The sequence below is a fragment of the Bidens hawaiensis genome, unplaced genomic scaffold (genome assembly GCF_021521415.1).
Source record: "Bidens hawaiensis isolate Kalapana, Puna unplaced genomic scaffold, B.hawaiensis_p1.1 tig00046152_1, whole genome shotgun sequence".
Lineage (NCBI taxonomy): Eukaryota > Viridiplantae > Streptophyta > Magnoliopsida > Asterales > Asteraceae > Bidens > Bidens hawaiensis.
The window spans coordinates 2037-29579 of NW_027498227.1; the positions used below are offsets into that span (position 1 = coordinate 2037).

A 27543-nucleotide genomic window follows, 5' to 3' on the forward strand; every position below is an offset into this window, starting at 1 on the left:
TATTCTTAGAATAATATTAACAACTTTTTTAAAGCTTAATACAATGTTCTGCAAAAATGTAATTTTTTAAGACCGCAATCCAATTTGCTTTTATGAACTTGAAATCTTATATGATTTTATTTTGATTAAATATTATGTAATTTATATACGTATAATCACTTTTGCGTTTGCATGTTATATTAAATGTGATACGTAGCATTGGTGTAATATGTAATATATGAGTATGTTAGATTGTCATTCAAAGAAATAAACTTATTTAACGGTACTGGAATTAAAACCTTTTAACCTAGCTATTTTAAATTAATAAGTACATATCGGAAACCTCCGACACAAAACTTCCATATCACCTATTACGATCGAGCACAGGGCGATGAAATACATAACTGCATCTCACAATATTAGAAATCAAAATTTAATCTTCCACCTATATGCAAAGGAAAGTTAAATTTCTTTGGTAAAGGGATGGAAATTTGGAGTTTTAAAACAAATAAATTATTGAATGGGAATTCAAATTTAAATTTCAATTATTAATCTGACGGGAACTTTATTATAAAGGAAAAGTTTAGGATAAAATAGCAGTAAAGTGGCTGATATGATTTTTTATATTTACACGGTGGGGTGTTTGTGTATAAATTTAGTCGATTTTAACTAAAAATAATAAATAAAAATGGAAATCAAGATCACCCCGGTAACTATAGTTTTAGAATAGCAAATTAAACTTGCGGGTTGTGTAAGTCGGGAGGACAAAACGGGGCTGAACCAACTATTTTAATTGTATATAACTAGTAGCACCGAAAATTTTAAAATGATAATAGATGGTTTCAAAATACGACCGAGAATAACATGATGAAAATATCCAGTTTTGGGCTAACATATCTAACCTATTTAATTTAGGGTCATGTCGGGTTAAGATAGGCCTGTACGGGTCAACGTGCTTAACCCATTTAATTATATTGTTGATCGATTCGCAAGCCTAATTATTGAACAATTTGACCCACTACCCGTTTACATATATTTATTTTACAACTTCTTAACGCATACATCATATGTACTTTTGGCTAAAATGGTTGTAAGGGCTTTCAATCCTTCCACGTAATGGTTGTAAGGGTCATCAATTTTTCCACGTATTGTGTTCTCTTTACACGCTTTCACCTACCGTCCATAAAAACAAAAATACTTATGCTTTCCAAACACACCACGAGACTTTTATTTCTCCATCGTTGTTGTGTGTGTTTGCTCCGGTGACTATCTATCCTCGATATTTGTTGTTGTTGGGTTTGGTTTCGATGACGACTTACCCACAATTAACTTTTTTCGGGTTTCATTACCCAAATTACAACCCATTTTAAAGCTATATTACTACTTGTCAACTGGTTTAAAACGTTTAATTAAGGAAACATGGAGTCATGTTCGTTTTACACGAATAACAAGATGTTTTGTGTATAAGATGCATAGTTTAACCTGACAACCCGATTATACTGAAACCTAGTTCCATAACCGAACAAAATCAGCATACCAACAAACTTTCAAAACCTAACTGAACTTTTAAATCGTATAAAAACCAATGGAACCTACGAAGATTCAATTGAATGATTCTAATAGAGATCAAGAACGAGTGTGAAGTATGTTAAGAGTTTTGTACTAAAATCACACCATATCGATTTCCATTTACAGGGGTGAACAATTGCAATGAACCATCGCAAAATTTCATGAATATCGTGACATATGGCTATTATAACAATTATAAATGTTAATTGACTATTTTATCATTAGAAATTACACGAGTTGTAACATAGATATCAATGAAGACTTGTTCACTGGCAACAAGTTGATGATGATCACTTTTTTTACTGGATATTTATGTCATTGATAAAATAATTTGCTAATCTCACAGTTGATAATAATCCAAAAGTTGCTACTAATTGATGAACAAACTTTCTACTGACCTCCATTAATTTTGTTACAAGAGACCATTTTTACTATTGACCCAGCGAAGGGCTTTACCCCTTGGACCGTGCTACCAGAGGCTTTTCCCTAGAACTCACGTTGTTCTTGGGTTTTACAGCCCTAAACTTCCTAGATGTCTTAAGTGTTTGAAATCATAGCATTCCGAAACAAGTATACATTCCACACTTCCCAACTTGTTTGATGTATTGATTTCTTACTAGATCAATATGTAAATTACAATAACACAAAGCAACTAGACGTCAAATCACCAACATTTAACAAAATTTCTAAAGCCACCCCTAAATAAGAACAAAAGAAACTTTTTGTACACATACATTGTCATGACTTAAACTTTACCAACACTCATGTCATATCCTTTGGATAAAAAGCAAAAGAAAAAATAGAGTCATTCCAAAACTAACAGACCAATAAACCCTAATCATAGTATCATACTAAAAGATCATCCAACAAATGCTAAACTACAACAGAAAAAAAAAGAAAAAAGAAACCAATAAAAAGGTTCAAAATAAACATTAAGGGGGTGTTTGGTAGAGAGATTTGAGGGTGGAGAATTGGTTTTCTCTTGTTTGGGAGAATTAGGCGGAGAATTGGGCGGAGAATTGGTTTTCTCTGAGAATTGGGTGTAGGCAAAAAGTAGAGAAATCCAATTCTCTCCATTTGGAAGAGAAATGGAATTCTCTCTGCTTCTAAATCGCGTCTCTGCTCTACTCCGTTCGCGTATGATGATGATGATGCTCCGACCGGCGATGGTGATGATGATGCCGACGTCCGGCACGGCGGCCGACGCCGCAGCCACGTCCGTTCGCGTCTGTGAGCCAAAACGAAACCCTAAATCGCGAGGCGGTGTTGCGAGGCGGAACCCTAAATCGCGGTGTTGATGTTGCGCGGCGATGATGATGACGCTCTACTCCGTTCGCGGTGTTGCGACGCGTCTCTGAGCCACCATTTCTCCACCATGATGATGCCGAGGCGGAACCCTAATCACGTCTCTGCTCCCGTTTCTCCACCCATTTCTCTATTGTACCAAACAAAGGAAATGATTGTCAATTCTCCACCCATTTCTATTTCTCTCCAATTCCATTTCTCTCCCATTTCTATTTCCATTTCTTCCCATTCTTTTTCTCTGTACCAAACACCCCCTAAAAAACTCACCCTACCCTATATTTCCCTCCTCAAATTTACCTCAGATCCACTCTCTCATTAAAAGAAGCAAAACACCTTTCAAAGGCATCTATCACTCTCTCTCTCTTTCTTCCATGAACAACTTACCTTCAATATTATTATTTCTTTAAATTAACTCTTCAATGGCTGTCCTTCAACTCCCACCTACCGAAACACACAAGTTACAAAACCCTAAACCCTCTAAACGTAGAAGAAAACACCATTCACAAAACCCTAAACTAAAACAACAACAACAACCAACAACATCATGGGACCAAATCAAGAACCTTTTGAAGTGCAAGCAAATGGATGTTTCCGGGTCCGATCACAAGGTCCAACATGGGTATTCAAAGTTGAGTTCTTGTAGCTCAATATGTAATTTTAGAGATGTTGCTAATGGGAACACTAGGGTTGTTCATAGGCCGGATAACTCACCGGAAATTAGTGTGGCTGTTAGAAGGAAGAAGCATGTTGGTAATGGTGTGTTGTCATCGTCTTCTTCTTCGACTAATACTAGGTCTTTGAGTACTGGTTCTTCGGGTAAATCTAACGGTCATGGGAGTTACACGTCGGCTTCTCGAGGCATGCAGTTGAGAAAGCTTTCTGGGTGTTATGAATGTCATGCTATTGTAGATCCTGCTAGGTAATTTTTGCTTAATTTCATTTTTTTTTCTGTATTTTGTTTTATTTTATATTTCATATTAATATCCAACAAAGTAAATAGTAAAAGTTTAAAAAATAAAAAATAAAAAATAAATGCAACTAGTTAAACAAAAATAAACTCTCCTTTCAGAATTAATTTAATTAACACAAGTTGGTAAATTTAATCTTTGTAGCTTTATAATTTATAAACCAGACCAACCAGTCAGATCGGTTCAACTAAACCCGTACTTTGGTTCAGGGCTTATGTCCTAGTTTGCATACACCATTTCGGAATCTTACACCAGCAATGAACTACGTACAATTTAACCAAGTTAAACTGTAGTTTAGCTTAATTGTAAACTGCGGTTTACAATTTTCCTGACGTCAAAGGTCAGGACTAGTCAACGGTGTAAGAAACCATTCCGGACTTGTTTTAAAAACGTTGGTTAAATCGTATATGTTTTTTTTAAGAACATTTAACTTAATGATGATTTGACCAAGCAGGGTTGCTATTCCAAGAAGTACAATTTGCTTATGTTCTGAATGTGGAGAAGTGTTTCCGAAGATGGAAAGCTTGGAGCATCATCAAGCTGTTAGGCATGCTGGTATTATTTTCATTTCATTTTCTTTAAAAAAATAACCATATAAAAAATTTCAATTTTTAATACAAATATGAAGAAAAAGGGTTAAAACAAATGGTTATTGTAGATAACTAGATAATGAGAGATAATTTATATAGATGCTAATATTTTCTGTCGTTATGGAATATCTACAATACATAACATCATTAAATTAAGTTAAGCAAAAAATAAGATATTAAATGTATATATTAATATAAACTTCTTTTGATTATAATTATAACTAATCGACCCCGGCAGACTACGGATAATCTGGGGGTTAAATAGATGTTTCCCACGAGGGTTAGGTCCGGCAAAGATGGTTGTTCTTCTGATGACCTGCAAAACAGACACCGTGAGCTCGTCACTGAGAAGGGGGGGTACCTCCTTGTGACCACCCTCCGGCGTAAGAATCAGACTAGATTGCTCTTGAATATGTGTATATTAAGAGAAATAGCTAGAGAGAAGATGATGATACCGTTCCAAGGTGTTGGAGTATTTATAGCCGAAGGTAGGTGTCCAAGAAGGTACAGCCGGCTGTATTATATTCCTTTTCTACCAACTGTGGGCTACGCACGTGCCGTGCTGGTGGTTGGTGGGTAGGCAGCGGCTGATAGTGACATGGCCGGTTGTGTACTATTCCTTTCCACCAACTGCAGGCTATGCACGTGCCACGACAAGGGTTGGTGAGTAGGCAGCGGCTGATAGTGACATTAAGTACTAGAGCGTGCTGCTCGTCGTACTGTTGTCAGTGAGCTGTCGCAGCTTTGGTCAGATCTTTTGTCCATACCTTGGCAGGTATAGTACAAAAGGTCCTCCAGTAGCGTACGGACCGGCTTTGGGCGGGAGTATTCCCGGTTTGCTCATTCCCTCTTCAGGTGACATTACTGAATTATTTGAGAGTTAGTGCCTTGTGCGTGTAGCCTTGCTGTGCGGGTAGCCTTCCCTGATGGCTAGTATCCGTAGCTGCGGGAACAGGCGGAGTACGTCACCATTGGGAGGCTTTTCCTGCGAGAACAGCTTGCGTACTGCGCGTAAGGACGTCGCGTCTCTGAGCATGGTTGGTCCTGCGGATCCAGTTGGTCTTTGCGCAGACGTCCCTCTAAGGTGAGTCTTGCGAGTTCAACTGCGCAGACGTCCCTCTTCGAGGTGAGTCTTGGGGGTCCAACTGCGCAGACGTCCCTGTTTAAGGTGAGTCTTGCGGGTCCAACCGCGCAGACGTCCCTGTTCAAGGTGAGTCTTGCGGGTCCAACTGGGCTCTGCTGGGACCTACCTCTTCAAGTCCCCCCAGTCCAATGTTCTTCTCATGAATTGTTAATAAGTGAGGTGAACTTTTGGACTTAAGCAAGGGGTTTTGAAAAGGGTTTAGTTTTAAGGTTTTCCATGGGGATTCTTCCCGAGGAAGTCCTAATGTCACGTGCAGAAATTCCCGACTTTTCTGCTTGATCTTTGGGTATGATGCGGGTAGGTCTGTAACCTCCTCGCAAGTCAGGAGCGTTGAGTTCCACTTGTGTAGATTCTCCATGAGGTTTTGGTAGTTTTAAACATAGTTATCAATTATGTTAAACAACCAATTCCATCTTGGAGCTTCAAACAATCTAGTTCTCAACGTTCCCGCTATGCGGGGATGTTATTTCCGTTTCCGCAAGCATGGCCCAGAAGATCCTTCTTGGTTTCAATTCCCTGCGGAGTGCTAAGTATGTGAAGGGTTTTGCCTTGACACTGTACCCGCACTCGTCTTATAGTTACTTTACTTCCAAGGTATTCCTGGCGTCAATTTCCTGCAGGTGCTAAGTATGTGAAGGGTTTTGCCTTGACACTGTACCCGCACCCGCCTTATAGTTACTTGGTTGCCGAGGTATTCTTGGCTTCAATTCCCTGCAGGTGCTAAGTATGTGAAGGGTTTTGCCTTGACACTGTACCCGCACCTGTCTTATAGTTACTTGGTTGCCAAGGTAAGGGGGTAAAGTCCCGCTTACTTTTGAATCTTTTTGAATCTTTTTGAAATTCGAAGAGTTGGTGAAAGGATAAGAACAGTCCAACTGTTGAAGGGACGTCAGCGTGGTCTGACGGTTTCTTCTGACAGTTTCAGGACGTGCATGAAGTTATGGCGACGTGACAGTATATGGTCATTCCAGATGCTTTTTCAGGCGCGTGGGCGCGAGTTTTCGGGCGCGTGGCCGCGAAGTTTACGGCGCGCGTCCTGTCGACAGTTGTTGCCAGCTTGCATCTTCCACGTGTCATAGTTTCATTGCACATGCGCTTTTCCGTCTCTCCCGCATTAAATTCATCGCATTCATTGCGATGAGTATATAAAGGGAGGAGAGGATGCATCTCAACTCACAGTTTCACTTCTTCTTCTAAGCGATTTCCGGCGAATACTCTAACTTTTGTCGAGCATTCTCCTGAAATCGTTCTTCTTTCCATCTTCCAAAACATGTCTTCCATTCGTGATCCTGAGGCTATTGCCGAGGAGTCCGAAGTGTACATCGAGAACCCGATGTCTGACAAGGACGATAAGAGTTTTGCTGGGGAGTGCCAGTGTGCTCTTTCCGTCGACGTTTATCAGTACATCGTCAGGAAGTTCATACTCGAGCCCTTCGAGCCTGAGTTTCCTGAGCCTCACCAGACGGTGTACGATGCCCCCAAGGGCAAGATAGGGGTGTATGCTGCATTCTTCATCTATGGGAATCTCAGGTTCCCATTGACGAAGTTTGTGTACCTTGTTTTGGAGAGACACGGTGTACACCTAACGGAGGTGCACCCGATGGCGATCGCAAAGGTTCGCCATTTTGAATGGGTGTGCCATATTCTGAGCGTTGAGCCCCGCGTCGACCGCCTGATGACCTTCTACTCTTGGAGGTGCATCCAGGGCTGGTATACCTTGGTCAATCGGATCAAGGGTTTGAAGATCTGCGCTACCGAGCGCAGTCTTCGTTCTTGGAAGCGGGAGTTTTTCTATGTCTCCGCTCGCGTCGTCCCCATTGCGATGACGTTCAAGAACGGGAGGGCGCTCCCTAGCCTTCACGCCTCCAATTACCAAGAGGCGGAATGGTTCGCCAAGATCTCCCAGATCCAGACTCCGGTTTACCGCTTTGCGGAGTCTGGGATGGGGTGATGCTTGGGATGAGCCGGGTATGGAAGGATGCTGGGGCAGAGGCGCCACAGATTCTCATCGTCCTCGAATACGGTTTGAACTCTATCCCTTACGCTATGCTTCATATCTTTTTGCTGATTTAGGGTTTTTCTTCTTACTGCTTTTCTGTTTATTTTCAGAGGGGAACAATTTGCAGTCGCTTCTGCAACCGCTTGAGAGCGGTGGTCCCGCTCGGCTGGGTACTCGTGCTCTCGACGAGAACGAGTTGCCCATCTTGGAGCAAACGGCGGATCTGTTTGTGGAGGTCTACCCGCCGGGGCACGAGATTCTGAGCGCCAGGCGGCCAGGTAAGGGACTCTTTAACCCTCGCCCTCTCAATGCTCAAACCTCTGCTGGAATTCCTCTAATTTTGTCATCTTCTGATGAGGAATCCACAGATGGTCCTTTCTTCATGAAGAAGAAGAAAGCTGCCGGCGTGAAGGGCAAGGCGAAGGTTGCCTCCACTGCCGATCAGGGGAACCGGTCTGAGTCGGAGACCGAAAGTGAGGAGGTGGCGGGGAACCCTGGTGGTGGTGAGACAACTGTCCCGGAGGTTGAGACAGCTGTCACCTCCGATCCGCCCAGTACGACGACGGTGACCGACGTGAAGAGGTCGGCTCCATCGGGTTCGTCCCCGCCTGTCAGAACGTTCAAGCTCAAGAAAACTCGTAAGTGTAAATTAATCTTACCCGCAATTCTTTCCGCCATTGTTTTTAATATCTCGTCTTCATGCAGGCGTGGATGCTACCGCATTCCAGAATGGAGCGGGGAGGAGCGTCTCTCGACCCATGACGGTAGGTTTGGTCAACCTACCCGAGGCGATGACCCAGGCGGCCGCGCCTGTTTCAAGTGTTGATTCAGTTGCTCACCCGGTTGAGGCAACTGTTCCAAATGTGACGTCATCTCCGCCGGCTATCAGTGCCATCTTCACTGCATCCTTCACTGAGCTGGCGGTGATTTTTTCTGCGGGCTCCTCCACAGCGGCAGCCACGGTTGTGAGTTCACCTCCCGTGAGTTCACCTCCGATGGTCTCTACAGCGGCGGCTTCAACCGTGCGTCCGGCACCGGTGACTACCTCGTCTCCGGCCGGTTCAGCAGGTATGTTTGGGGCTTCTAGCCAATCTCTGCCTCCTTCCCATCTGCCTGACCTCTTGGATGGATATCCCTTAGGTTCGGGTGATGGGTTTGGCGGCTACCGGCCTGTTGTCGACCCTACAGGTGCGTAGGGTTATTTTGGCCTCTCTTTTTTTTTATATATCATCTTTTCCTAACTGTTTTTTTTGTTTTTACAGTGTCGGATTCCAATGAGGTGTATGTTCCACGGTGGAACATCCGCCGGGGAACAACCCTTCGGACGGCTGTGGACTGCGTCGAGTGGGCGTGTCACGCGGCCCCAAGTGGCGCGTTGGGGGAAGCCATGTCTAGCTATCAGTAGGGTAGGCTGACAAATGAGCTTCGGATTCTCCTTGCCCGGATGCAGCCGCGCGTCGAGTTGCTTTGTCGTGAAAACGACAAGTTAAAGGCGACGCGTATCCAAGAAGTGGCTCAGGCGCGGGCCATCCGGGAGGAGAACAGGAGACTTTCCGCCGTTGCTGCGCAGAAGGAAAAGGCCTTCAAGGCCTTCGAGGTTGAAGTTCAGGCCCGTCTCGAGGCTCGTTCCAAGGCTACTCAAGCTGTTAACGAACAGCTTAGGTTGGCTAAGAAAACTGCGCGGAACGCGACCGAGAGGGCCACCAAAGCTGAAGCTGTTGCTGAGCCTCTGCGCGCTGAGAATGAGGAGCTTAAAGCCAAACTAGAGGGGCTTCAGCAGGCTCATGATGCCTTGGCCATGGAAGACGCCAAGAAGCTCCAAGAGATCTTGGATCAGAGGGGTATGTTTGACCACACTTAGCGTAAGCTAAAGGGCGTTGAAGAGGCTGCTGCTAAGGAAGTGTTGCTTGCCAACCTTAACAGAAATGAAGCCGAACGCGTCCGTAACCAAGCTCAAGCTGCCCTCCAGGAGGCTCTGATCACCAAGGAATGGCTTCTACGAGAAGCGTTGTCGCAGGTATGCGTAGCTTCATAATATCTTTACGCTTTTCTTTGTACTTAGAAAAGGTTTTGATACTTTGAATTTTTTCTTGTAGGTTGTGCATCAGATCTTCACGAACACATCTTATGACGATGCCATGAGCGCAGCCCTCAACGCTTCCCATGAGGATGGGGAAAAGGCTGGTTCTTGCTTGGTCTGGGGTTTGTTGAGAAGGGCATCCCGCCTTCCAACTTCCCTCTTTATGACGTGGACGCTGAAGCTGCCTATGACCAAGCAGTGAACCAGTATGCTGCCTTCCCGCATCCGGTGGTGGAGAAGGTGAACGAAATTGTTGCTGCTGATGATGGGCTAACCATTCTCAAGACTTTCCTTGAACCGCCACAGCCAACTGATGGTGCGGGTACAAGTGGGTTTGGAGGGAGTGGTCCTGAAGTTTGAACCTTGAGATCCCTTCCCACCGTTAGGATAGATTTATATTTCTGTAGGCGGGTAGATACCCGGCCATTCTTGTAATGTTTGAATTTTTTATGAAATATAAATGTTTGTGCGGGTAGGACCGCCAATTTCACTGGATGACTTGCTTTATAAACGTTATATGACTTGCTCATGCATATTATAGCTTAATTTGGCACTTGTTTTGCCGCATAAACAATATATGATTCGCTCGTGCATACTTTAGTTTAACTTAGCAATTTTCCAAGTGTTTTGAATAAGTTAACCATTCGACGCGCGGTTGTTAATAGGTTAGTGTTCAGTTTCCTCTATCATGATTGTGCGGGTAGGACCGTCACTTTTATTTAGTGGGATGACCAATCTTCACCTATAACTGACCTGCGTGAAGGTTTGCCGTTTTTTGTGTTTATGCGGGTTTTGCCGCCGTCCACACGCAACGACTTACTTCCCCACTTATTTATGCGGTGAATACCGGCATCAGTGTTTTGAATAAGTTAAACCTTTCGACGCGCGGTTGTCAATAGGTTAATGTTCAGTTTCCTCTATCATGATTGTGCGGGTAGGACCGTCACTTTCATTTAGTGGGATGACCAAACTTTACCTATAACTGACCTGCGTGAAGGTTGTCCTTATTTCTTAGAAATTTTTGCCGTTTTTTGTGTTTATGCGGGTTTTGCCGCCGTCCACACGCAACGACTTCCTTTCACACTTATTTATGCGGTGAATACCGGCATATCAGTGCGGAAAGTTCACAAGTATAAATGTAAGACTATCAGCGTCAATGTGATAAGGAGAATCATTTCCATTAGAAGTGGCTCTGGGCCTTTTCTTTACAAGTTTGGAATTTATCTGCATGCAACCTGTGTAATTAAACTCCCTTCCATGTTCTTGGGATGGGGGTGTCATCGAGCCTTTCGAGCCGATATTCACCTGGTTCGGAATCTCGTTGTTTACGCAGTATGTAGTCTCCAACATTGAAGCTGCAGTTTCATTCGTGTTTTCCCCAACTGGGGTTCTACACGCATTAGCCTGCTCAGCGTTCATTACGCCACGAGGTGCGTGAGTTTCCCATCTCTGACAAATGCTTCGACGATGTCCTTCAAGTCTAAGCATTCCTCGGTGGTGTGGCCTCTTGTCCTGTGGAAGTCACAGAATTTGCTTTGATCAGCGTTTGGACGCTGTCGGATAATTGGAGCCTCTGGCCATGGGAGCCTCTCGGTGGCGAATATCTCGGTGACGCTTTTGGTGAGTGGCGTCCATCTGGAGTTCCGGTTCGACGACAGCATGTTATCCTTTCCGCCTAACCGAGGGCGAGAGCTGGATGAGGTGTCAAAGTTTACCCTTGACTGCCAAATGCCTAGCTTCCTCTTTTTGTTTAGTCGGGCGGTGAGGACGTTGTTTTCTCTTGTTTTCTGGGTGTATAGGTTTGTGCTCTGGGGAAGGTCTCTACCCAGTTGCTTTTCCATTTCCGTGAAGCGTTTAGCTGCTGTCATGATGGCATCCCACGTGGATGGCATGCCGTCTTTACCCGTTAAGGTGCGGATGAGCTCTGGGTCCTTCGCTAATAGTGCCCAGACTTAGCTTCTTTGAATTGAAGCGCGTGATGAAGTCTAGTAAAGACTCATCTTCCTCTCGGATGCAGTTGAGGATCGTCCATTGCTCTTCGGTATACTTTCTTTGTTGACTGAAGTGTTGGCTGAACTTCTGCTGGAAGTCCGCCCAATCGTAGATGTGGTGGACCGGTAGACGGTCAAACCACGCTCTGGCTGCTCCAACCAGCGTCATCTGGAACATATAACACCACGTGGGTTCCGTCCAGTTGCTGACGGTTGCCCCCGCTATGAATCTGTTCAAATGATCGTCTGGGTCGGATATACCATCATAAGTGCCGATGTTGGACATCTGTTTGGCACTTCTCGGGGCGATTGCTTCCGGAATGTCCCTTGCAAACTTGGACGTTCCAGCATTTGCAGCAGTTGGTCTAAAGGTTTTGGAGAAGTCACGTGGGTTTCCCCCCACGTTCCTTGGTTTGAAGGTTTCTTCGAAATTCCTTCTCGGTTGGAAGTCCGTTTCCTTACGCTTCCCTTTCGCCCTATGGCGAGGGTTTGCGTCGGTGTCGGATTCCTCCCGATCATCGTCCGAGTACTCGCACTCACTGCTCATGTTGAGCTGTTGTCGAGTGCTTCCGAAATCGTCAGCCTGTTAGATGGAACGTAAGCGTTCGTCCAACTCAGCATGGAATTCCTTCTGACGTGCTTCCGCCCACGCTTTAACTTGATCAAGTGTTTGGCGGGGGAGCCTCGTCTGTTGTCTTTCCACCTGGGTATCAATGGATACCAGGGGATGATTGTTTACTGCACTTGCCCCGGCTTGGGTAACCGGGGTAGTGTTCGTAAAATTTACTGCACTTGCCCTGGCTTGAGTAACCTGGGTAGTGTTCGTAAAATTTGTGTACTCGTCGGTGTTCCTCCCAGTAGCTGGGGTTGTGATTACCGGGGTTTCTTGGTCACTCGCTGGCCTCGGGACCGGAGTAACGTTAACCATCTTTCCAGAAGTTTTGAAAAAACTGAAAAAGAATAAGTTCTAGCTTTTATGCACGGATGGCGCTAATGAAGAAACACTAATCGACCCCGGCAGACTACGGATAATCTGGGGGTTAAATAGATGTTTCCCACGAGGGTTAGGTCCGGCAAAGATGGTTGTTCTTCTGATGACCTGCAAAACAGACACCGTGAGCTCGTCACTGAGAAGGGGGGGTACCTCCTTGTGACCCCCCTCCGGCGTGAGAATCAGACTAGATTGCTCTTGAATATGTGTATATTAAGAGAAATAGCTAGAGAGAAGATGATGATACCGTTCCAAGGTGTTGGAGTATTTATAGCCGAAGGTAGGTGTCCAAGAAGGTACAGCCGGCTGTATTATATTCCTTTTCTACCAACTGTGGGCTACGCACGTGCCGTGCTGGTGGTTGGTGGGTAGGCAGCGGCTGATAGTGACATGCCCGGCTGTGTACTATTCCTTTCCACCAACTGCAGGCTATGCACGTGCCACGACAAGGGTTGGTGAGTAGGCAGCGGCTGATAGTGACATTAAGTACTAGAGCGTGCTGCTCGTCGTACTGTTGTCAGTGAGCTGTCGCAGCTTTGGTCAGATCTTTTGTCCATACCTTGGCAGGTATAGTACAAAAGGTCCTCCAGTAGCGTACGGACTGGCTCATTTGGGCGGGGAATTCCCGGCTTTGGGCGGGAGTATTCCCGGTTTGCTCATTCCCTCTTCAGGTGACATTACTGAATTATTTGAGAGTTAGTGCCTTGTGCGTGTAGCCTTGCTGTGCGGGTAGCCTTCCCTGATGGCTAGTATCCGTAGCTGCGGGAACAGGCGGAGTACGTCACCATTGGGAGGCTTTTCCTGCGGGAACAGCTTGCGTACTGCGCGTAAGGACGTCGCGTCTCTGAGCATGGTTGGTCCTGCGGATCCAGTTGGTCTTTGCGCAGACGTCCCTCTAAGGTGAGTCTTGCGAGTTCAACTGCGCAGACGTCCCTCTTCGAGGTGAGTCTTGCGGGTCCAACTGCGCAGACGTCCCTGTTTAAGGTGAGTCTTGCGGGTCCAACCGCGCAGACGTCCCTGTTCAAGGTGAATCTTGCGGGTCCAACTGGGCTCTGCTGGGACCTACCTCTTCAGTAATAATGGATTTATATCAAACAAATTTGTTATTGGATTTATTCAAGACCGAAAAGATATACATGAAGGTGACCTTTATGTCTTGTGTGCATGTGGGTAAGTAATCATGTAACCACATTCCTTTGGGACCATTAATTTGTATTCATTTTACATTTGCCTTCATTCTAAGGAAAAAACGAACATTTGTTCTTAACTTCTTTGAGATGTCAATATCCATCTCATATGAATCATTTTACACATACTATAGTGAGACAAATATCATTTAATTTCATATTGTCATATTATCCGTTGTTCATATTCCAATAACCTTTTGATATTTTTTTCGGATAAAGTTCAATGCATAGAAACTTTTATAATGATATAAGAATGCAAGCTCTCCCGTGACATATCTCTAAGCCGCACAAATCCAAAACTATAAAAGAAAACATTGCCAAAACTAGCAGTTGACCTAGACATGATCAATCCAAACAAACAATTAATATAGCTAAAACAATACAAACATCTTTTTATACTACTTGATAGACGCTCTAATATGCATTTAAGTGTAAGGGGTTGTTTGGCAATTAAGTATTAGACATTAAAAGGTGGGATCAAACACACTATACCTCTAACTGATTCAAATGTAGCTTCTTAATGAAATTGTTCAGGAACTGCCACAACCCATGAATGTTACGTTTAGTATTGTACATTGTTGTTATATTGGACCTTTTGAACATACTCGACTAGAGTTACCTAGATACCATAATCTATAAATAATGGTAGTTAGTTTTAATATCTATACTCTTTAATAAAAGACTACAAGTTTTACCACTTGTCATTTCTACATTAAATTTCATCATTTTTAACAAATTTATAATAGTAACATAATAGTTACCATTCTTAAAATTTATGCTTTAAAATTTGTTAATTTAATATTTACTTCATATTTTTTCAAACATTTGATATTTATAATTATATTTTACTTTAAAATTGTTTTAAATACTATTGTCTTTTCAAGAACTACTCGTGTAGTACATGACCTCAAACTAGTTTATGTATATACTAATATACATATATTAATTCGTTTAATTTTTATTTTATTAGTTTCGGAGCTTGGTCCGGAAGACTCGGGCCGAAACATAGTTGAAATAATATTCAAGTCCAGCTGGCAAAATAAGGACCATCCGATCTTCACAATCGAACGTATCTTGAAAGTGAACAACACGCGCCGCACCCTCCAACGGTTCGAAGACTGCCGTAACACCGTCAAGCTCCGAGCCACCGCCACCACCTCCCGCTGCGCAGCCGACGGCAACGAGCTCCTCCGCTTCCATTGCACAACCCTCTCTTGCTCTCTCGGCTCCAACGGCTCGTCCACTCTATGTGGCTCGGCTCCAAGTTGCGCCGTGTGCACTATTATTCATCACGGGTTCCAAAATGAAAAAAAAGGCGTGTGCACAACTGCTAGTAGTGGTAGGGCCCACAACTCATTGGTTGTTGGGGCGTGTGGGGTTAGGGCAATGCTTGTATGTCGTGTGATTGCTGGGAATATGAAGCGCGTGGAGGGACACGCGCTGGAGGAGGATGGTGGACCCTATGATTCGTGGGCCGGGTTACCCGGGTCGTACTCGACGATCGAGGAGTTGTATGTTTATAACCCGAGGGCCATACTTCCATGTTTTGTTGTTGTTTATAAGATAATGGAGAGTTGATGTTGTTTTGTTTATTGTTTTTGTTTTGTTAATTTCTAGTGTTGGAGATTAATGGAAACTTAAGATTAAGTTATGGTGAATTGGTGGTTGGTGACACCTTTTTAATGTTGTTAATTTTGTATATACAGTTAGTGATTTTGTATATTATGTAACTTTGTTATATCATTTAACTCATGACTAGATTTCTTGTTAGTTTTTATAGTGTGCATTCGAGAATGTTATATCACTTAATTTGTATATAAATTAGTGATTTGCGGTATAAGGGGGCGAGCCGGTGTTTATGTTGGTATTGCTTGAACTCAATTCCTATCCCACACCCATATCGTGTATTCGTGTGATCTAAAGGATGTCAATTTGGTTGTAACAACAACTTTTTTATGGTTCATGCTATATTTAATACGGATACAATTAATAAAAACAAAAAATGCAACCTAAAAGCAATTTTTTTCTGTGTTTGCAGTATACGGTAAGACTATTGGTTTAATAATATCAAGGTATGATTAACTAAATGTTTCTTGTAGCGAGATTAAATTGTTTACAACTTTGTATTATTTAGTGGAAATTATGTAATTTTAAAAATTGGATTCTAAGTGTTTGAGTGGGCGGGTAAAAAAATTCCTCATAGAATACACAACATTGATGCATTTAAGATTTATTATTTGTTTTATGAAAACCAAGATTATTTTGAATGAAACAATAGTATGGACTAATAAATGAAGCACAATAGTCCGTGCGTTTCAGTGAAATATAATTACCAACACATGTTAATACTCCATTTTCTCGAAAGAGCCATCAAAAAAGATTCTATTAGTTTGAAAAATTGAAAATTGAAAATACAATACTGCTATAGTTATAGTTGTGCAAGATTTATACTAGTTTAACTATCTAAAACAACTTAGAAATGTGTCTCTTCTAAAAATATCATGTAAATCCACTATTGTCATATAGGCATATATGGAAACAAACATTCAAAAGCTTTTAGGACTATAAAGCTCCTGAATTGCCTGGTGAAAACACTACATAGTCGAGTGAAGGACGACAGGTCTAGAGACGATGTGTTGTATGACTACATTGTGTATGCGTTTGTAGCAACGTACTCACAAATACATCTATATGGTCGAATTACTTAAATGTCATTAATTTAAGTTTGAGTTCTCAAAAATATATACAAGTCTGAATTTAAGAAATAAGATGGAAATAATTGTTTAATGATTTTGTTTAGCAAGTTCAGATGATATACCTGCTCCTTGGTCTTTATATACAACTTTCTAACTAAAGTAAATAGATAGAAGATGATATTTTGGTTATATGTGATGCTGGCCCATGTAACAATAAAAGTAATGACATATTAAATAGTTATTTCACTATGATATTCAAAAAAGGTGGTTGGACTAGAACAACTTAGAAGAGTGCTTGGGCATATTTAGATTTTCTTTACAAAAAAAAAGAAATATGTTATAATCTAATGCTGACAACTAACTATTAAATTTTAAATGGATAAAAACCAAGTACTGTTAAACCTTAGACAAGTGAATCAAGAACACCAAACACGATATTACATAAAACGTTTATGCGACTCTTTTCATTAATAAAAAAAACATGAACAAAATACTTTCTACCTTTCTACTCTCTAACAAAAGAAAACTAATGATGGGTTTATATAACACCCAATACCAGACTCCTACTCAAACTAGAAAACATAAACATACTAGACTTCTAATTTATTTAATAATAAGTAAGATAATTATGACACCAAGTTATTCAACTTGGTCCCTGAACTTTGGATCTCCACCGAACCGCCCCTTGATATCTTCCGTGCCACCCTTATACTTTTCGTATTAACCATTCGGGTCCTTCAAGTTGGGATTGCTCCAAGTTTTACACTCCCTCTCAATGCCAACTTCCATTGTTCCTCCAAGATCCTTCATACCTTGTAACGCTCTAACCTCTTTGAGCTTTATTCTTGGATTTGACTTCATCACACTACCTTCAGGTTTCTTTTTCCCGTCTGCAACTGTTCTCGTTTCGAGATTACCACTATATAGAATTGCATTGCCCAGATTCAGATGGGAAACAACTTTTGCTTTCTCAACTCCACGACCAACTATCATGGTACTTAAAGCAATTATTCCATTTTCACTTGATGCATGCTCCCTCTCGAACTCAACTTCTTTATTTGTTCGTTCATTCGGATCACCCGAACTATGCATGAACCTCATGCAAACTCCAACGTCAACTTTGTTGGTTTGTTGATTTTTAACGTTTTCTATTCCACCATGACCACCCGTAACATGAGACGAAACTATCTTTTCGTGCACTTCATCCAACAAGATTTCTTTCTCATATTTTTCGATTACTATCACGGTTACGTCTTGATCAACCATATTTTCTTCTTCAACCACAATTTCCTCATCATCTAGATTCAATATAACAATAGATGATTCCAATGTTACCTTCAACTGATTCAACTCTGGCATTGTTTCCGGACTTGTCCACAACAGGAGCCTTCTTCAAACCATTCATCTACTAGGTTCGGTTTGAATTCGGTATCAACTGCGTATTTTCCTCGAACCTCGGCCATATTAGCCTCAATATCCCACGGTTCTTCTTCTCTAACAACTGCTGCATTACCTTCCTCCATTGGTTCTCGACAGTATTTTGCCATATGCCCTTTTCGTCCACATTTATGGCACCTAAAAGGAAACTGTTTTAGTTTGTACCTTAATTCCTTGTCTCGGTTCTCTTCGTTCAATGAATCTTCTTCAGAGTTGTCATCTCGAACCTTTCGGTTCCATTCTCTCTTCTTGGGTCGATCACGTTTCTCGTTCTCCCGATATTTATTCTTATCTTTCTCGCTATAGCGGTTATGATTTTTACTAGACCGATGCTTCTCCTTTCTTCCGACATACAAGGCTTCGCTCTCGGTTTTAATCGACACACCAGCTAACTGTTTTGCTAAGGCTTCTTGTCCGGCAAGAATATTCTCGAACTCGGTTATACTCGGTTGGGTCGCCCACCCTTGAATAGCGGTAACGAAGCTACGATACTCCGGCCTTAAACTGTGAATGAGTATCCGCTTCATACGAGCATCGCTAACCCGAGACTCTGGATCGAGTTCTCCAATCTCACGACATAGATTCTTCACCTTACGGAAATATTGTGCGATTGGAATATCACCTTGAGAAATCGCCATCAACTCACCTTCGACTAGTTGCAATCGAGCATCGTTCTTCTTCGTAAATAAGGTCTCCAACGTATCCCACGCTTGCTTTGGGTATTCGAGATCTTGAATGTGATCAAGAACATCATCATCCACCGTTGTCTTGATGATAAACATCGCACGACTCGCTTTCACCTGCCACTTCCCGATACTACCATTAATATTGTTTGCAGGTTGTCTCGTCTCGGTACCGTTCGTTACCTGCCAAAGATCTTGACCTTGAAGATACGACTTGATGCATGTCGACCATTGTTTGTAGTTACTTTGGTTCAATTTCTTGATTCCTCCAACGACTTGAAATTCTGCCATCGTTTCATTTACGAGATTCCAGATAACTTCAACTCTTCGATAGGATTTCTTTACTGTGATCGGAAACTTTACTACTCGAGAACGGTAACACTTGAACCTGATTCGTCAAATAATACAACCGCCAACAACGCTGCCTTTGGTTCGAAAATATATCGAAACCACCAAGGAATTTATTTATCGGCCGGCTATGAGTTAACTTCCAATAATAATAATACGGAGATGATGACAATATTAAATGGATGTAAGATGTATATTCTCACGACACGCAAATCCAAGTTTGCAACTAAAGTATGTGGCAGTAGGTTAATCTCAACCACAACCTCACAAATAAACAAATAAACGATTGCACTTTTGTGTGTGACGGCAATAACTTTTCACCACTATTTATTCATCTTTAAATCTTAACTCTGCCCGATCGAACAAACAAAAACGCCTTGACTAACCTCAACTTTAGGAGGAAAACAAGAACCTTTCCTCGCTTCGGATATCGGTTTCTTGGCCTCTTATGCCTTTGATTGGAACTACTACCGCAATCAAGACTTACCGCCAACCGGTAACACGAGCCTGGATCGTTAGGCTCTGATACCACTTGTTAAACCTTAGACAAGTGAATCAAGAACACCAAACATGATATTGCATAAAACGTTTTTGCGACTCTTTTAATTAATAAAAAAAACATGAACAAAATATTTTCTACCTATCTACTCTCTAACAAAAGAAAACTAATGATGGGTTTATATAACACCCAATACCAGACTCCTACTCAAACTAGAAAACATAAACATACTAGACTTCTAGTTTATTTAATAATAAGTAAGATAATTATGACACCAAGTTATTCAACTTGGTCCCTGAACTTTGGATCTCCACCGAACCGCCCCTTGAGATCTTCCGTACCACCCTTATACTTTTCGTATTAACCATTCGGGTCCTTCAAGTTGGAATTGCTCTAAGTTTTACAAGTACTACCACCAAAGACAAATTATGAATCAAACTATTTGCATCTTTAGCCGGCCAAACAAACCAGCTAGATTCAATTTGGGGAATGATGGTATCAGCGGTTTATGAACAACCATAATATACACTAAAACACAAATAAGTTAACACAATCATCATCATATTCGTTAATTGAAAAAGCCGTCTCTAACGATAAATAAATTAACCTTCTCTCTTCATTGCAAAATAATAATCAGCAAAAATAATTTTTCTAACGACTAAATGTTACACACTTATACATAATCAGTAAAAGTTATATCAAAGTTTATCAATAACAGAATGTATTTTGAATTGATATACATGAAAATAATACTTTTTATTGTAATGTTTTCATTACAAAAGTTCTTGTTTGCCACTCAACAATTATTATTTTTGATTATTAACGTGTTTTTATGTTTTTTTTCCTTTTCACGCGAATGGTCCAATGAGCTCTGATATGATGCCAGATAGTCCACTACTTAATATTGGGCCCAAAGGAATGACAATTGGGCCTATGCTGTCGCCTGAATGCATTGCAGAAGAAGAAGTCTAATCATGTTATGGGCGGGCTTATTTGTAAGCGTGTGTGGTTTTTTTGAATTAATCGCACGAGAATAACAGAAAATATTGTTATAATATTAATTGTATTAGGTTTAAAAAAATGTTTTTTAACATTTGAAACGTATGAAGTCAAGAATAAAAGGATGCGGTGACATTCGTAAGTAAATAACTGATTTACTACAGTTGAAGTAGAGTAATAATTATTACTCTACTTCATTTTTTTGTAGAGTAATAATAATTATGCTAGTTCAATTATAATGTAACAGTGAATTGCATAAAGTCGAGAAAGTACGCTAAGACTATTATTACTACATTGATGACAACTTCAATAGTGTATGAGTTGCAGGTGAAGCCGTGATGCGAAAGTCGAATGATGATCATTATAGGTTTATCTTTCAAGGGTACGAGTATGATAATATGGGCTTTATTAAGTTAAATATCTTGTGATACATCGAACAATTGACCCTACATCAATGTATGAGTTAGTGTGCAAACCATCCTCAAAAAGGGTCAAAACATGTAGGTATGTGTGTAATTTATGTCCGAAGGGGGCATAGGCTACAGTCATGGCGTAGCATACGCCATTGAGTCTCTGTCGTATGCCGGTGTGGTGTGTATGCTGGCTTATCACCTTATTCAGATATTGAAGTTTTTCAATCTCATCCTAGTATGTTTTGTTTTATATGACCTTATAAATCATCAATACTAACTTATGGTTTTGTAACACTTTTAAGTAATGTTTCCAAATAAAGCAGTAGAAGCCGATCAAGTGCTCAAGACGAAATACAGACTCGTATTACCAAGTCAGAATTCTATCAATCTGAGAAGGACGTCTAAAGTTGAAATGTCAATTTTCGTCTTTTGAATTGACAATTTAATGTTTTGAAAACGTATCGTGTCATCAATAAGTTGTTTAAACTCATATTATTTCGCAAGTGTTGAAAAAAATTTCTTAGGGGCCTACTCTTCCACAATATAAATGATTTTGAACTATTTTATATCCAGAGAGTAAGAAACAATATAACGAATGCATAGTTAAGAATTAAACTACATTAAGGTATATATTAAAACTAGCTTTAGAAACCCGTGTATTATACGGGATAAGTTAACGTATAAATTACAATAAATAACTTAATACAAATAAAAAAAAGATAATTAAGTCTCTTTATATTATTTATTTTTTAAGACTTATTAAACATTGAATATTTGTAAAAGAATTAAAAATAAAAATTTTTATTATAGTATTTTTAGATGTCTCAAAAACTAAATGTTAGTGTACTCTTTATATACATTTTAATGTTTATTATTTTAATTGTAAACTCTTATATATACATTTTAATTAATTATAAGACAGAATTACAAATTTTGTCCTTTAAAAAAAGCCAAATTACGGTTCATGTCCTTGTTTTAGTTTCCTTGCAGGCGGTGTACTTTAAACCTTTTTTTTCTACACGTTATGTCCTTTACGCTAACTGGGTTAGAAAAACTTAGTTAAATACCCTCACGTGAGACGCATGTGAGGGCATTTTTGTCTTTTCGTCTGTACCTACAAACTTATAACTCCATCCTCCTCCCTTCTCTCTTCTTTCTCTCTCTACGCCACCACCATCACCATATCACAACCACTCCGGCCACCATACCCCTACCCACCGCGTTGCAGATTCCATTCCATTCCATTCAACCCCCCAATCATCATCACTCCTAAATCCCCTCGAAACCCTCACAAATACCGCCTTAATCAATTTCTCCGGCGCCGGAAACTCACCGGAATATTCTAGCAACCAAAGACTGTAATTAATCAAAATCCGTTGATTTGTTAACTGATTCACTGCATATGAGATCAAATTACATAGGTCTAGTAGCTTTAAAGTTTAAACTGTACTCCATATACGAATCCCGATACTCATCGGAGATCTGATTTATCTGAAGCATTGAGAGAAACTTAACTGCTTCTGATAATAAAATTAAACTGATGGTTGATGAATATGGAGCGAGAACTAGGGTTTTAAGATGGTGAATTATGTTCTAATCGAGTAATTGAGGGGTGAGTAAGTTAGGGTTTGGTTTGGGGATATGTGGTAGTTTGGTTAGGGGTGATCGGAAATGGTGAGATTGGATTGCTCTGTACAAGAAACATGGTTAAACCACCACCACACCACTAACGGCCACCGGAGACCATGTTAATCGCCACCACCACACCAAATCAACCACCACGCCTCCACCATATACCCAGCACCTGCAACCTGGCCCGCCGTGATCCCCTCCACGTCATCTACATCATCATCACCACCACAGCCTATTTTCCGACAAGGAGATCGATGACTGAATTGGTGGTGGTCAGCTGATTCGGTCGAGCAAATAGATGTGTTTCCAACACCGAGCTGTTGGTCTTGTGTGGAGGTGTGGTGGTGGCGGCTGGTAGCAGAGGTGGGTGACGGTGGTAGAGGTCAAGGTGGTGGTAGTGGTTGGTGGTGGAGCTGTGGTGGGGGCAGGCCTTTGACGAAAATGAAGAAGAAAAGAGGAAGAAGAAGTTGCAGGGTAGTCGAAAAGACAAAAATGCCATCATATGCGCCTCACGTGAGGGTATTTAACTGAGTTTTTCTAACCTAGTTAGCGTAAAGGACAAAACTTGTAGGAAAAAAAAGTTTAAAGTACACCGCCTGCAAGGAAACTAAAAAAAGGACACGAACCGTAATTCGTCTTATTTTAAAGGACAAAATTTGTAATTGGGTCTAATTATAAAGAAAATATCTTTTTTTGACACGTAATTATTATATTAATATTTTTTATATTAAGTGTGTTTACAATGTAATTTATGACGCTAATAATCTAATCAATGAAGACTGACCAATTAATACGGTACGTTGAATTTATAATCAATAATGATTTGGGCGAGAATTTGATAGTGAGAATTAATCTTAGAATGTCACGTGTCCAGAATTATTTTCTTATATTAGTATAGGTAAATAGGTAGATTGAACCTTATTGGTGTGATACGGTTCAATTTAGTAAAATACAGAAGTATAGAACTATAGAGAGACTATTTTTTGGTATCCAAAATATGATCCTTTCATTGATATTACATCCCTTCAGTACTGCAATCAACCGCCACTAAGGCAACATTACAAGAATACTCCCTCCACTTGCAAATATGAACCTAATTGGTACTTATTTTATAATTACCATTTTACGTGTCACGGTGACTTCTCCATCTTTCCTCCGTAAGCTAAAAAACAATGGGAAACAAGGACATTGTGGAAACTCCTATGCCGAAAATGTTTATGATACACATAAAATGTTGAAAGGAGGTAATACTGGGTGTTTAGGGAACAAGAATCAGTTAAGGGAGAGTTGGTTAAAGTAACCTCGAACAACCAAAGGCATTCATGTAATTCTTTGTTTTTTACTAGTCTATTAAGTTAGAAACTCATGTATTATATGTTTTTTTATAAAGAAAATAAATAGTTTAGTAATGAAAGTTCAAGAATCATAAAATGATGAGATAAAATATGATTAAAATTGCTTATAAGTTATTGTATTTAAGGGGTGAAATAAAAGAAACCGGACAAAGAATATTGCACTCACAAAATTATGACACGTAACGCAGTTAGTCACTCGTTTAAGTGTTATAGATAATGCTATTGCCTTGAATTATTTCAGTTTTACTCCATAAATATTTTAATGTCAAAGAAATTCTGTTCATGCTACCCTGATATTTGATCCAGTCCAATGGGCCTCAGAAATAGGAGATTGTGGATCCACAACAATAAGGACAATATTTATAAATTTTCTTTAAAAAAAACTATGGTATAGGCCTAAATAACTCAAGTGTGAATTAAAATGCATATGACAGTGAATTTAAACAAAGTTTCTTAGTAATTTTAGTTCATTATTATCAGTCTAGGACAAGATCTATAACAATAAAACTCACTAAAATTCTTCCAAACCTTTACCATAACTTTATGTGCTCATTTCCATCATTCATTAACCATCAAAACACAACATATTCTAATCACTTTTTTCATTACTCATCTGCCTTTGATTTTTGCAAACGAAATCTTGTTAGTGACTACAAATACTGTTGATATCAGATATTACATTCACATGACCTCCTTCACTCTCTTGCACAACCTTAATAAACTGGCATATGTAAACATGAATCAAACATCTCTTATGTGACACGTTCTTCACATCGGTCACTTCAGCTTCATTTAGCGGTACAGTTTCCATTGACGTCGGTTCCACTTCAGTAGCCTTATTCAAACAAGTGTCGGTAATCGTTTGAGCCAATGCAAATAAGGCTTGGGCCGCCTCCTCTTCGTCTTTTGTTACTAAACATTTTTTCGAGCCGTTATATCCGTCCTGCAAAATGTCACAAAATGTTAAATGTGAGTTTACTGCGACCTTTTTAGTAGGTAAATTTTTACGGTTACTAACCGCAGCTGTTTTGTGCTTCTTTTTGCAATCTTTTAATCGCCAATCAGATCCGTCCATCTCTTTTCTAGAATCTGGTGTCGCGGGTGCACCAGTTTTTTGTGATCCATGATGTCGTTTTTCCAATGCTGTACAAGTAATTATAAACCGATTAATAATAATAGTTCATAAAAGCTACAAAAAATACTATGAATATTGAATATCAAACTACATAAAGGAAATAACTTGTTGAAAATTTCATAAAATTAGGACAAAAGAATCTGGCTTCTAATATGGTTGTCCTGGGCCCATTTAACAGGCCCAAATCTTGTTATAATCCAAGATAACAAAAAGGATTAATTTGGGCCTTGCCAGCCAAGCCAAGGCTGCAGCCTGCAAGGCACTACCTTCTTTGTTGTTTCTAGTTTCTAAATAATATCTTCAGCCCACACATATAATTTACATTTATTTATTTATTTATTTATTCATGATTCAAACTGTAGTTGAATAACTCTATAACAAATTATATACATGTTAGTTTTAGAAGTAAATAAAAGTAAATTAATAATCTTTACCACTTACATTAACCAAATAAGTCAAAAAGTATAAAACTTTTTATGTTTTAAAGATCAAGAAATAACATAAAACATAAAACCTGAAGATTAAACGAATACCTGATCGTAGCTTCCGAGGCGTAGATGCAAATTTAACAGTATCCGAAAGCTTAGAGAACTGCAAAAACGCAGAAAATAACAAATTTTAATTCTTGGTCCATTGTCTTCAAGATGAACCCGCTTTGACCCGAACTCATTTCAGGTAGAATGCGTTGACCAATTACCCGACCCGCCCGTTTTGTACCTTTTTGGGAGCTGAATACTGACAAGATCCACCTTTCTGCATTTTCTGAAACTGTAATAACAGAATTCAGCAATTTACACTTAATAATAATAATAATCAAACAAATCATCAAAATAATTAAAAATTTCAAAACATTAAATAATAATAAAATTCAAGATTTCATCTTTATAGCTAATTCAGTAATTCACACACATATTAACACAAATTAATAACTGGATCTCACATTCAATACACAAAATTCAAAACCCAGAACCAGAATTCACACAGCAATCAACCGATTTGACTCATTAACGAAACTGATTCGAACAAAGAACATTAATTTATGACGTCATACCTGAATTAAATCGTCGATTTCAACAAGAAAAAAGTGAAATTGACTGCAAAAAACTGATGGGTTTCTGTTCTGGAATCAAAACAATGCGTTGATGAATCGAAAGATCAAAACTTGATCATTTATTATTATTATTATTATTATTATTATTATTATTATTATTATTATTATTATTATTATTATTATTATTATTATTATCTAACAGACGATGATGAAGAATAGTGAGAGAAAGAGAGAAAGAGAATAATAATCAGAAGCAGCTGCAAAACGAATAAAATCATAATATTATTTTTATAACGGCCTCTCACGTGCGTATAACAAAATCTAATTAATTGTAAACAAATGTACAAGTTTCAATGCGTGTAGTACAAGTGGTGTAGGAATAATATTATGGGTTTATAAAATGTGATCTGGAGAAAGTGAGTTAGATATACGTACACAAGTACATTTATAAAACTTGTACATTCTATATATAACCACCAATGTAACGAGTCCAGTTACATGACTCATAAACCCACGTATAAATATAAGTCTCTTCACAAAATAGCTTATTTTATTATATAATTGAAGAGGTATGTACCCGCCTCAACACCGAGCAAGGCGGGTCAACCCACAAGATAAAGACATTATGAAGGCACAAAGCCAAAACCTATGCGCATGGCGCATACAAAACATGCTCAGGCATCATATGCCCAGGCACACATATGCTCGCGCATCACATATGCGCGCGGCGCATCAGCGCGCGGCGCATATCACATGCTCGTGCATATCACATCTGCCCAGGCACACATATGCTCGCGCATCACATATGCGCGCAGCGCATCAGCGCGCGGCGCATATCACATGCTCGTGCATATCACATCTGCGCATGAAATATCTGCGCGTGAGAATAAAGAGAAGACCTCGCGCATCCTCAGGATGGGCGCATATCACACGTGCACATAATCAACCTCGTCCTTATCCAAATCAGGATTAGGGCAACCTTGATTGTGCACGTCAGACAACCTTCCAGAAGGCATCTTTTTAAGGAGTAAGAATATGCTGATGTTGACAGCTGCCAAATGAAAGGTCGACAACTCAGCATGACACATGTGTTACCACGTGATTACAACCAACGAGAAAGCGCCAGGTGTCCCAGAGGACACGTGGCGCAGTGCGATTGGAGGAGGCCAACGAGGTTGAGCCCAATCAGTGGAAACCCTAGCATTATAAATACAGCATCAACTCCACTTTGATGACATATTCATACTCAATCATTGACAGTTACAGGCAGTGATATCACATTCAATCATATTGAATTACATTCACTCACAGTCAGTTACATACAAACACACAGTCTCACAATCAGAGGGTATTCAGCTATTAAGCAATACTCTTGAGATTCACTTACTCACACATTATTATCTTCTCCACCATATACTTATTCTCACGCCGGAGGGTTACCCCAAAGAGGACCCCTCTGTCCCTTTCTGAGGGGTAAGTTAACGGTGCTGTT

General features: G+C 40.2%; 2 protein-coding genes across 3 annotated transcripts; one reads left to right on the top strand and one right to left on the bottom strand.

The window, feature by feature from the left end:
• The first annotated feature begins 3136 nt into the window (after positions 1-3136).
• On the top strand, positions 3137-15580 carry LOC143596192 (uncharacterized). Its single transcript, XM_077075033.1, has 3 exons — positions 3137-3772; positions 4276-4376; positions 14774-15580. Exons 1-3 carry the CDS (start codon positions 3273-3275, stop codon positions 15379-15381), a joined length of 1209 nt encoding a protein of 402 aa, XP_076931148.1. The 5' UTR covers positions 3137-3272; the 3' UTR covers positions 15382-15580.
• Positions 15581-24380: 8800 nt separating this feature from the next.
• On the bottom strand, positions 24381-26187 carry LOC143596190 (uncharacterized). Of its 2 annotated transcripts, XM_077075031.1 has the most exons (5): positions 26045-26187; positions 25718-25762; positions 25534-25591; positions 24884-25008; positions 24381-24808 (listed from the first exon to the last, which is right to left on the bottom strand). In XM_077075031.1, exons 2-5 carry the CDS (start codon positions 25757-25759, stop codon positions 24509-24511), a joined length of 525 nt encoding a protein of 174 aa, XP_076931146.1. In that variant the 5' UTR covers positions 25760-25762; positions 26045-26187; the 3' UTR covers positions 24381-24508. The 2 variants fall into 2 exon arrangements, with proteins under 2 accessions (XP_076931146.1, XP_076931145.1); XM_077075030.1 differs by having other exon boundaries at positions 24381-25008.
• Positions 26188-27543: the final 1356 nt, after the last annotated feature.

Bases quoted from the DNA above. Each gene is read 5' to 3' on its own strand.
- LOC143596190 (XM_077075030.1), bottom strand. From the start codon at position 25,759: ATGCAGAAAGGTGGATCTTGTCAGTATTCAGCTCCCAAAAAG. The intron at 25,592-25,717 runs GTACAAAACGGG...GCGTTTTTGCAG, and splicing joins AGTATTCAGCTCCCAAAAAG to TTCTCTAAGCTTTCGGATAC. The intron at 25,009-25,533 runs GTATTCGTTTAA...TTACTTGTACAG, and splicing joins GCCTCGGAAGCTACGATCAG to CATTGGAAAAACGACATCAT.
- LOC143596192 (XM_077075033.1), top strand. From the start codon at position 3,273: ATGGCTGTCCTTCAACTCCCACCTACCGAAACACACAAGTTACAAAAC. The intron at 3,773-4,275 runs GTAATTTTTGCT...TTGACCAAGCAG, and splicing joins GCTATTGTAGATCCTGCTAG to GGTTGCTATTCCAAGAAGTA. The intron at 4,377-14,773 runs GTATTATTTTCA...TTATTTTATTAG, and splicing joins TCAAGCTGTTAGGCATGCTG to TTTCGGAGCTTGGTCCGGAA.